Below are 12,500 nucleotides of genomic sequence, written 5' to 3' on the forward strand. Positions count from 1 at the left end.
CTATTTTGCAGAGGCACCGTGGCTCCGTCCGGCGCTTAGCGCCACCCAAGACGATTGTGATTGGTTTAAAGAAATGTCAATAAACCCGAGCATGTTTTTCTCCTATCCAGGAATGCTGTGTGGACTAGCCAGACCCTCCTCCGCAGCGCTGTGGAGGAAGGTCTGGACATGCGAGACCCAGATAGACTCAGACATAGACTCAGATAGACTCAGATAACCTCCAGAGCATCAGACTGGGCGACTCACCTTCACAGGGAGAACAGCTCCACGGTTAGCAGACTAATGAAGTGCCATCAGAGACTCAAGATGGATTCCAACCCTGTAAATTAAATGAAATTACAGCTGTGGGACACACACACACACACACACACACACACACACACACACACACACACACACACACACACACACACAGGTTGCTATCTGTATGTGATATGAAGGATAGGATGCGTGATGTAATGTGTAAGGACATTTGGACTACATCACAACTATCTTACCAACTAACTAAGTCAGCTCACGCAGACATCATACACAATCAATCAATTAATACAATAGATTAATTTGGCTTGATTTCAAACCAGTTGGAAAATGTTTAGACCGGGCCGAGCCTCGGTCTGTCTGACAAACACCTGCACATCATAGGCATCATAACTCGTATATTCATCATGTTGAGACGTTGTTATCTTAATCACCCAGTAATCAGTGATTGTTGTCTCCATGGTTACCACGCATTTCACAGTGCAGATTCATTAACATGTAAAGAAACAAGTTCTTTTCAATATTTCTATTTACTCACTCAGAGCATGATGGGTAACACTGGGGATGAGTCCTCCGTCTTTAACCGTGGTCTGTCTGTGTGCAGATAACGGCACGTGGACTCAGCTGTGGCTGGTGTCGGACTACCACGAGCACGGCTCCCTGTTTGACTACCTGAACCGCTACACAGTCACCGTGGAGGGCATGATCAAACTGTCCCTGTCCACCGCCAGCGGCCTCGCACACCTCCACATGGAGATAGTGGGGACACAAGGTGAGACACACAGACACACACACACACACACACACACACACACACACACACACACACACACACACACACATACACACTGCTCCAGGCCTTCCTGGGGTTCTGTCATAAACTGTAAATTATTAGTTTGGGATTTTTGGCTATATGTAACTTTCAGCTTGTGTTGATTCTAGCGGCCGCTTTGAACAAAAGTAGTAGTGTTTTTACCACGCCTGCTGTGGTAAAGGTCTTTACGTTACGGTGCTGTGTTACTGGGTTAGCCTTACCGGGAAGTCTTATAGTTGTGATGAATATTTTGCTCAGACAGAAAATCATTCATTTACAATAAGAGAATACGTTACAGATGCATCGTTGCAGACGGTAACTTAGTCTACTTTGGATGTACGTGAGCTAAACTGAATATCACCGTCACTGTGTCACGAGCCAAAGCATTAAGACGTACCAACCTAATAATAACTTAGATGAATATAGCGCATTTCATGAAACCCGCGGACGCTTTACACAAGTACAGAGGGACAAGGGAAAAGAACATAGTAGGCCAACACAAACACGGACTGAAATTAAATAAAAACCGGGCGCTAAATGGAAGGATGATGTAATTTTATGTCAGCTACTGACGTACAACCACATCGCGCAATCTAAAATTATTTTATGAATGAAGTAGACATATTACATACCTGAGATAGATAGAGACAATCCCGTGATTGTCTCCATCTGTTGAAAGCCCGACCGAGATTGACTGACTTTTAGCTTTTAGTTGTTCTTCGTTTAAGTTCCTTCTTTCCTGTGATGTCCCTGCCTCAGTATCAGCCATAACTACAGCAGATAACTTCTAAAATAACATTAAAATACAATTAGGCCTCTATAAAGAAATCTCCTGCTACCTTTTACCTAGCTGGATACTCACGAACAGGCTTTTCAGGTGTTAACCGAAGTCTGTGACCCTTCAGAATGTGTTACTGTAGCGACGTCTACCTGCTGCAAATCATTCTGTGACTTTGTGGGAAAAATCAGACCCGGGCAGAGGCATTAAGACAAACTATATATAAATAGAGTTCTTTTCACTGTTAGTCTCGTTTGCTGTTACAGGTCATTCATGATCATCAGATGGAACATTACACAGTTTCAGAAACATTTAAAAGTTACATATAGTCACTTTAAAGAAATGCACACTACTAAATGAATATCACCTTGTTGGACATCAGATTCATATCTTCATCAAACTGGACTGAAGAATCAAAGGCCTGATATAAAAATGTCTAATCTTCCTTTAAAGGTGCTGTACTATGATAACCAAGTGTCAAAGCAAAAATAAATACCGTCTTGATCCCTTTTTCTCTTTTATATCCAATATATATTTCTACAGTATATAGCTGATGTATGGAACTCTTGGTTGGTGCAGCGCTTCTGTTGAATGTGCCACTGTCTGTCTCCAGGGAAGCCAGCCATTGCACACAGAGACCTGAAGTCCAAGAACATCCTGGTGAAGAAGAACGGGACGTGCTGCATCGCCGACCTGGGGCTGGCCGTCCGCCACGACTCGGCCACTGACACCATCGACATCGCTCCAAACCACAGAGTGGGAACCAAAAGGTGACTGCGTGTTCTATCTCCACTGCATGAACTGGACTCTGTCATCAGTATTATAATGTTTCCCAGTTATAGAGCGCTTTTCGATACGTGAGCACACCGTGCTGTCCAAGGTGAGCATATTTAAAAACCGGCGCAGTGTTACAGTGTCAGCTGGTGAGACGAGTTTCCTTTTGGGATAAACTCCGTTCCGTGTGACTGTAGGCAGCTGTGATGTCACAGTGAGCGACGGTGAACGTAAAAACTGTCGGCCTGTCTGTCTGGACGGTTGAGACTCTGCCTCAGCTCTGGGTTTGGATCAGTCTTTGCACAGCACAGATAGCTTGAAATCTGTGCGTCTGTGCTTCCCCTTCGACATTAAACACCACCTAGTATGAAGCGGGTTGAAGTCTGGGGTCTGATGCTTGCAGGCCGGACCAGATACTGGAGCAGTCAGCCTGGGGTTGGAACAACAGACACACCCACTGTCCCTGTTGGTAGATGCATCCACTGTCCCTGTTGGTAGACACAGCCACTGTCCCTGTTGGTAGACACAGCCACTGTCCCTGTTGATGGACACAGCCACTGTACCAGTTGGTAGACACACCCACTGACCCTGTTGGTAGACACACCCACTGTCTCTGTTGGTAGACGCACCCACTGTCCCTGTTGATAGACGCACCCACTCTCCCTGTTGATAGACGCATCCACTGTCCCTGTTGGTAGACACACCCACTGTCCCTGTTGGTAGACACACCCACTGTCCCTGTTGGTAGACACACCCACTGTCCCTGTTGGTAGACACACCCACTGTCCCTGTTGGTAGACACATCCACTGTCCCTGTTGGTAGACACACCCACTGTCCCTGTTGGTAGACACACCCACTGTCCCTGTTGTAGACACACCCACTGTCCCTGTTGGTAGACACATCCACTGTCCCTCTTGATAGACACATCCACTGTCCCTGTTGGTAGACACACCCACTGTCTCTGTTGGTAGATGCACCCACTGTCCCTGTTGGTAGACACATCCACTGTCCCTGTTGGTAGACGCATCCACTGTCCCTGTTAATAGACACATCCACTGTCTCTGTTGGTAGACGCAGCCACTGTCCCTGTTGGTAGACGCAGCCACTGTCCCTGTTGATAGACACACCCACTGTCCCTGTTGGTAGACACAGCCACTGTACCAGTTGGTAGACACAGCCACTGTACCTGTTGGTAGACACAGCCACTGTACCTGTTGGTAGACACAGCCACTGTACCAGTTGGTAGACACAGCCACTGTACCAGTTGGTAGACACACCCACTGTCTCTGTTGGTAGACGCACCCACTCTCCCTGTTGGTAGACACAGCCACTGTACCAGTTGGTAGACACAGCCACTGTACCTGTTGGTAGACACAGCCACTGTACCAGTTGGTAGACACAGCCACTGTACCAGTTGGTAGACACACCCACTGTCTCTGTTGGTAGACGCACCCACTCTCCCTGTTGGTAGACACAGCCACTGTACCAGTTGGTAGACACAGCCGCTGTCCCTGTTGGTAGACACAGCCGCTGTCCCTGTTGGTAGACACAGCCACTGTACCAGTTGGTAGACACACCCACTGTCTCTGTTGGTAGACGCACCCACTGTCCCTGTTGGTAGACGCACCCACTCTCCCTGTTGGTAAACGCACCCACTGTCCCTGTTGTTAGACACATCCACTGTCCCTGTTGGTAGACACATCCACTGTCCCTGTTGGTAGACACAGCCACTGTCCCTGTTGGTAGACACAGCCACTGACCCTGTTGGTAGACACATCCACTGTCCCTGTTAATAGATACACCCACTGTCTCAGTTGGTAGACACAGCCACTGTCCCTGTTGGTAGACACATCCACTGTCTCTGTTAGTAGACACATCCACTGTCCCTGTTAATAGACACATCCACTGTCTCTGTTGGTAGACACATCCACTGTCTCTGTTGGTAGACACATCCACTGTCTCTGTTAGTAGACACATCCACTGTCCCTGTTAATAGACACACCCACTGTCTCAGTTGATAGACACATCCACTGTCCCTGTTGATAGACACATCCAGTGTCCCTGTTGGTCCACATGTCTCCTGTCCTGTTATGTAGACTGGAAAGTTAGCGGCACTCTTTCCCTTCCTCCTCCCACAGATATAACAGCACAGCTGTCATCCTGCTCTGTTTTTCTCTCTCCCTCTTTTTCTTCTTGTTTATGTCTTTCTCTGCCTGCATGTCTGGCGGGGGATTGACACTGCGGATGATTTCCAGCACCCCTGAATAATTCAGTAAGCCTCGGGTCAGTGGAGACAAAAGCTCTGGCCTTGACTGAATCCATGTCACGTATTGATGGTCTGATCTGATCCCACCATCACAATGCCAGAAAAGAAAGCGCCTCGTGCACACTGCAACCCTTTAGCCCTGATTTTCCTGAGCTCCTCGACCCCACATCAAAGGCCAATTGGCGCTCGGGAGCCACGTGTGCACTGTTCAAAGATGCCTCACAGACACTTTGGAGATATCTAGCAGGCTCAATACCTGGACCTGTCTGTCGGGACGTTGATGAATCGATTAATCGATTAGTTGTCAACTATTAAATTAATCGGCAACTATTTTGATAATCGATTAATTGTTTGAGTCCTTTTTTTATGAAAAAAATCAGATTTCTCTGATTCCAGCTTGTTAAATGTGAATATCTTCTAGTTTCTTCTCTCCTCTGTGACAGTAAACTGAACATCTTTGAGTTTTGGACAAAACGAGACATTTGAGGACGTCCTCTTAGGCTTTGGGAAACACTGATCCACATTTTTCACCATGTTTTGACATTTTTATAGATAGATAGATATAGCTGTTAGGAAATACTTTGAGGAAATCATCTGCGTTGTAGAAGGAGCAAAGCTCTCCGTCAGCTCTGCTCATCAGGATAGGTAGCAACATATACCATGATGTAACATCGTGGACTGCGTTACACACCGTGGGGTACAGAAACGATGTTTGCTAACAGCGCGTGGTCTTTTTTTCTCTCAGGTATATGGCTCCGGAGGTGCTGGACGACTCCATAAACATGAAACACTTTGAGTCTTTCAAGCGAGCGGACATCTACGCCATGGGCCTGGTGTTCTGGGAGATCGCCAGCCGCTGCTCTATGGGAGGTGAGTGACGACACCGCAGCATCTGCACGGTGGAGGGAGGATGCATGGTCAGACACACTGATGAGTATTTGAACCTGGTGTCTTTCTGTCAGGCATCCACGAGGACTACCAGCTGCCCTACTACGACCTGGTCCAGTCGGATCCATCAGTGGAGGAGATGAGGAAGGTGGTGTGTGAGCAGAAGCTTCGGCCCAACATTCCCAACCGCTGGCAGAGCTGTGAGGTAGGACAGGGACACGTCTGTTCCCCATAGACTGTAGGCTTCAGTCTACACGGCCAGTTTCTGCCTCCGAGGTCCTGAAGTCTGAAGTTTATGTGTAACGTTTAGAGATTCACCGATTACAACTTTCTAGGCCGATTCCGATTTCCGATTTTCTTTGAGTTAGGCCAGCCGATACCGATTTTAGCCGATTCCGATTTCATTTTTTCTAACCACTTTACAGCACACACAAATATTTATTTTCTATCTTTTCTTTAATAGAACATTTTGCACAGAACATAGAACATTTTTTTAACAGATAATGGATCACTATAAATTACTCCTGGTGTGGGAAATTCACACACATCTAAAGTGCAATGTTAGAACCATTTCCTTCTTTTCACATCCAATATCCAACTACAAAAATGTGATTTTGGTTTTTGGTGTCGTCCCTCCACGCCTTACTCTTTCCTTGCAGGTGTTGCATATTGCAAACTTGTTATCTTCTGCACACACGCTGAAGAATTTCCAAACAGCTGACATGTTGCAGGTTAATTCACGAGGTTCCCTACATGTGCGAGAATAGCGCGGACACGCGCTTCACACCGCGAGTGGGTACGAGCGACACACGGCGGAAAAGTTGAGAGAAAGGAAAAAGAGACTGTTCTGTCACATCCGTGTGTGCGTGCGTCCTTGAGAACTGTAACTGGTATAACTTATGTTGTCAGTTAATTGTAGCGTTGACCGGCATGAAATCGGCATATGTCAGACTGACCTGCCGGTCGCCGGTCATGGCCGAGCACGTGAAAATCGGCCAATTCCAGTCACCAGCCGGTCTATCGGTGCATCTCTAGTAACGTTGCTATCGTCAGCGTGATATGACTCTTGAGAAACAACGCTAATGCTAGCATATAAATGAATACTAGAATTTCCCTCACCAAAAGAAACAGCACAGACTTCTTTACAGTCCTTTTTAGTTCCGCTAAACGCACAGAAAGCCAATATTATTTCTCCGATATTTGCATGATAAATTCCCCAAAAGGCACCAGCACTAGTCTAGCAGAGCAGACAGCTAGCGGCTAACATTAGCCTCTTGTGACGACAGCCACCTGCCACTCAAAGGCCAACTTTAACTCCAGACTTTTTGAAAGTCGCTATAGAGACCACCAGGCTGTAAAGTTAGGCATTTTAACATGGGGGTCTGTGGGGATTGACTCTCATTTGGAGCCAGCCTCGAGTGGCCTGCTGATAACAACATGCTCGTTGGCCGTTGGCTGTAGTCTTTGTAGAGCTGTAACGGTACACGCCGTCAGTCACGGTTCACTGTGAGTTCAGCACAAAGACAGACCGTTAAAGAGACTGCTGCCCTCTGGACATTTTGTTAAATTATTTTCATTTTAAAAATGGGAGCATTATAAACACTTGTGTATCACATTGTACGAACACTGAACACACACTTTCAACAGGCTGTGAAACTGAAACTGAAAATAGGAATGCACCGATACCGTGCGCATGCACTCGTACTTGTAATCATAAAATCACTCCGATACCACCACACCAGATACCACCTCATAGCAACGTGACATAAACTTATCCGTCGGGCAGGTAGGCGGCGGAAGAGGAGCAATACTGCTGAAAAAAATAACAGAGGCTCTTACCCAGTACGTGATTGCACTAGACGACCTGGAGGCATCTCTTTGAGTTGGCTCCATTTAGCCCATACATCAGACTGTCAGGTTAAATGAGCCCGTGTCTGAAAGCTTTTGAATGTGCAAGCCCTGACATCAGATATGAGTTTCAGCTGAGGAGTGTGTGTAGAGTGTATCCAGCTGATGAACGAGGCCTGGCCTGGAACGGTTCGGCACTGTAGAAAGGTGCGTACTGTAGATGGAGCACTAGCATCTCAGCAGACGGACGCGGGGAGAGACATGCTGACTCACACATACAGCCACACAAATCACCAAGTTAGCCAAGAGGGACGATTCAACATCCCAGAATATACCAGATCAAACAGGACACAAATGTGCTGTTTAAGCTTTAGGTTTTCTTTAAAACCACGATCAGAAGCAGATAGGTGTCAGCAAACAGCTGATAAATGATTTTATTTTCAGCCGTATAAAGTCTGGGTCGTGAAGGAAGCATGTGACTGCAAATAAGATGAGACCAAGAATTGAGCCTCGGGAAGCCCACACACAGATCATGTGACGTCCCGGTTTTCATTGGTCTGGAATTAAAGCCAGTCCAGGTTTAGCCGAGCTTTGCTCAAAGACCGAATGGGAAGTGCTGCGTAAAAATCCCCGTCCTCTAACTAACGTCTCCTCCGTCCTCTGCAGGCCCTGCGGGTGATGGCCAAGATCATGAGGGAGTGTTGGTACGCCAACAGTGCCGCCCGACTCACCGCCCTGCGGATCAAGAAAACCCTGTCTCAGCTCAGCCAACAGGAGGGCATCAAGATGTAGACATCCCTACCAAACACACACACACATACACCTCTGACTGGCATCCATATCATTATCATTACAGCATTATTATCTTCATTATTATTCATTCGCTGTGCCCCCTTTGGTTCGAAGGGAACTGAAGACTTTTCCCCCTGAGCTCTTTTTTTCTCATCCCATTTCCTTCATTGACAAACTGATGAGTCCTGAACGTGAGGAGGCGTGTGTGTGCGTGTGTGTGTGCGTGTGCGTGTGCGCGCATGTGGCACTGTGCTGACGTGCACACAGGATGGATGGATGGATCGAATGAGGGACGGCTGCGAGCCATTAAAGGATATCCTCCATCTTCCTTTGCTACATTCATCACGTGGGACCCATCTCAAGTCCCGCCTCCACCACTCATCACAACCAATAAGAGCTCAGAGCCCGTCAGGTTACCGCTAGGCCAGCCAGGCAGCTGGGAATCAGCTGGGCGGCCTCATTGTATATCAGCATTAGAGAGCTAAGCTTCTCTTCAGTAGGGCTGCACCTCGCTCATTCACATCTTTGAAGAGTGCTGTGAATCATGGGAAATGTCCTCCCACTGGAAACAATCCCAAGGGAACTTTTGGATAGATCCATGTGATGTGGCATTAGCATGATGCGTACATATTTGAACGCGTGAGGTGCATAATCAGTTCTGATCACGGGGACGCTGAGCAGTGTAACATGTACCACACTTCAGTGACCTGTTAGTCAAATCCAAAGACAAGCAGGATGAACGGTGCACATTTGGTCCAACACGCTCTGTGATTTACAGAGGTGGAGCTTAGTTCCACTGGTCCGCAGCTGCCGGAGCCGCTCGGCCATGATCCAGAGTATTTCAGAGAGTCAAGGTGGCGTTGCGTGCAGCCCTACTGTTGAGTTGTCTTACAGTAGCATTGGGAACTGAAGCGTGGACCCGGGGTTTATGGGACGGTCTGTAAGCCGCCCTGCGGGCTCCTTCATCGCTATAGTTCTCTCTCATCTCTGCAACACGTTTGCACTGTTGTATATCCGTCACTCCCCCAGGGAGTCGGACAGGTCAGTTTAATTTATTGTGTTTTTTTTTTTTTGTTTTTTTTATTTTTATTTTTGGTGGCAGGGGATCTTTTTTTTGCTAAACTAAACTGGACATGATGACCTCATTCATTTTTGGCGAACATGATCAACATATGCAATATACAGTGGATAAATGTGTCTATTTTCTATACTGTGCTCTGCTAAACCACAAACAGCAAGAACAACAGCAACAGCGCTCAGCTGCCACCATGCCTTCCAACCAGCTGTTACCGGAAAGTGCCAGTGCTTTAACAACCCAACTCCTCTCATGTCGGCTGGATGTGTGTGTGTGTGTGTGTGTGTGTGTGTGTGTGTGTGTGTGTGTGTGTGTGTGTGAGACACACACTGTGTGTGTGTGTGTGTGTGTGTGTGTGAGACACACACTGTGTGTGTGTGTGTGTGTGTGTGTGTGTGTGAGTCAGAGAAGAGCAGCCTGCCGAGCACACAGCGAGCTCGTACTATGCACACCCAAGAAATAGGTACGGAAAGCAAGGAGGGACACACAACGCCGTCACAGCACCCCCAGTCCAGCCGACTCTCTGGTGCCATCACAAACCCCATTCTCCCCCCGCACCGACCACCTCAGCAACAACTCATCGTGCAGCGAGTCTGGACAACGCGCTCCAGCACCTCAAACTGTTTATTCGGAAAGATAACGCCACAGAAGCTGGCGGCGGCTTTGGAAAAAAAAAAAAAAAAAAGACACAAAGACTTGTAAGCATTACTGATGTTGCCCTATAAATGTAAATTCTTGGATTTCTGATTTTTGTTCCTTTCATGTCAACCTTTTTCTCCTCTGTAGGATAATCAACAACAAGGAGGTACATTCATTTAAATATAGCAAACGGAGATTTACTAAGCCATAGATTTTCCAGGTTATGTATAATTTTTTTTTTTTCTTTTTTTGTGGCAAGGTCTTTTCTACTAGAAAAAAAAAAAAGAAAAAGAAAAAAAGATGAAAATGTGCATCAAAAGGACAATTTTGTCATTTCAGCTTAGCAAGCCTTAAGGGACCAACACATAAGAGTCAGGATCTGCTCTTATTCTTTCTTTCTTTTATTTGTGTTTACTTTTTAATGAAAAAAAAAGATTTATATATACATATACTGTATAATTGATTACTATGATAAATGTAGTGTCATTATTCTATCTAAAGGACAAAAGAAATATATGCAGCACCTGATTTCACAGTTTGTTTCGGTCAAGTGTTCGTCCTTTTTGCCAGATTGCGATACATCTGAACACACGGGCTGACTTTACAGAGATGTGTCCGAGTTCCACCAGACGCACTTGTCTTTTAGGACAAGTCCAAGCAAGTCCATGATGAGATCCAGTTTAAATGCACAATGTGAAGCAGTCAGTGATGAATACACCCAGTCAAAGAGTCTCTTGATTGTTCAGCAATAAGTGCACTTGTGAACCACTGCAGGGTTGAGTCAGTCTGTCTCCGTTGTTTGTCTTTGTGGTTGATTGACGTGCTGCTACGTAGTTGTCCACCTCGCTTCCCGAGTGGAGGCGAGAGCTGCCGTTGGATGTAAATACCTTCCGACTGTCTCAATCTGATAATTTTGTGCCATGTTGCTCTGACACAAACCAACTCATCGTCAATGAGGAGTTGTTGCTCTCTGCTTGGCGGTGTCCGGTGAGAATGGAAAGCTGCAACCTCCGTGGGCCGTGGTCGGAAAACCACCGAGTACACACATACTGAACAGCGCAGTTCGAAATCCACTGAAACATAGTTTCTTCTACTAGAAGGAGTGTAGAGGAGGGCGAGGAGGAAAGACATCCACTTCTGGTTGAGTAAAGTCCTTAAAGTAACTGATCATGTAAACCAGATGGATAATGTCCTAATAACCTCACATACATCCCATGTAATGTCATTATTAGCATTAATGCCTTTCTTCAGGAGAAGCTCAGTGCCCATTTCTTTGCTGACAGCACTTTATGTCCACAGTTCATCCATCTGAAGTTATTTCTAACCTTTTTATCAGTTCTGCATCAGTGGCTTGGAAGTTTTCAAGCAATCACAACAACCCTGGCATAAAACCAAACCAGTGCAGGTCATCATGGCCGTGGCAGCTGACAAAACAATCTCCACTCATGGTCCTCTTTACTCAACTGTATCACGGTCCTTATCAGAGGATGAAGTTTGCTCAGTTAACATGAAACGGATTCTGCACTTCAAGCCATCGTTTTGACCATCTATACAGTTCCGTGTCAACTGAGCAAACTTCACATTTTGACTTCATCAGAAGATGGAAGTTCAGTCAGCCAATGTGTATGGCGAGTTTGGCAGGGAGGGTGGGAGGATAATAATAATAATAATGTAAAGGTGGAACCTTTATCGGCTGATGAAGTAGGGCTGGGCGATATGGAGAAAATCAAGTATCACGATATTTTTGACCAAATACCTCGATATCGATACCGCAACGATATTGGTAGTGTTGACTATCGCTGCTGTCACAAAATATTTACACAATGAGATTTTTGATAAATAATCATCAGTAATGTGGATATAATGACTAAGTGGGTAAAGGCAATTATTAGGACAGTTACAACAGTCTGGTAAGTTCAGAAAATGACATCACTTTACTGTAATGCAGCCTTTAAAACCAGGAAAAGACCACACTTATACCATATTACGATATCCCAAATCTAAGACGATATCTAATCTCATATCACAATATCGATATAATATTGATATATTGCCCAGCTCTATGATTAAGTGTGTTACGGCTGAAAGCTCCAGAACAAAGGAGTAAGTGGACTTTGAGTAGAGATTGTTAAATGTGAAGACATCCTTACCAAAATCTGCATATGTGACATCCATGTTAGTGCTAATAACTCAACCGGTTGTTTTAGGGTTTATTCCAAGCCGCCCTTCAGTCATCCTTTAAACTTTGGTAAGAAAGAACCCAGAGTTTGACAAATAGCAGACACAGTTCACTGGTCCGAGTCGTGAAGTTTTTTTTAAATATGTAGAAATGGTCAGCAGTGGCAGAATGTGACACACTATTGTAAA

General features: G+C 45.9%; 1 protein-coding gene across 2 annotated transcripts in view; it reads left to right on the forward strand.

Moving 5' to 3' along the window:
* tgfbr1b (transforming growth factor, beta receptor 1 b) overlaps positions 1-12,500 on the forward strand; it is a 53,008-nt gene that overhangs the window by 33,071 nt on the left and 7,437 nt on the right. The window contains exons 5-9 of one of the 2 annotated variants that reach the window (XM_035998113.1): positions 863-1,030; positions 2,464-2,620; positions 5,637-5,761; positions 5,854-5,984; positions 8,294-8,444. In XM_035998113.1, the coding sequence (XP_035854006.1) occupies positions 863-1,030; positions 2,464-2,620; positions 5,637-5,761; positions 5,854-5,984; positions 8,294-8,419 (707 nt within the window). In that variant the 3' untranslated portion in view covers positions 8,420-8,444. Of the gene's footprint in view, positions 1-862; positions 1,031-2,463; positions 2,621-5,636; positions 5,762-5,853; positions 5,985-8,293; positions 11,256-12,500 lie in introns of those variants that run through there. The other variant, XM_031320452.2, reaches the window with a different exon arrangement.

Source organism: Sander lucioperca, chromosome 23, assembly GCF_008315115.2.
Source record: "Sander lucioperca isolate FBNREF2018 chromosome 23, SLUC_FBN_1.2, whole genome shotgun sequence".
In the NCBI taxonomy this organism is placed as follows: domain Eukaryota; kingdom Metazoa; phylum Chordata; class Actinopteri; order Perciformes; family Percidae; genus Sander; species Sander lucioperca.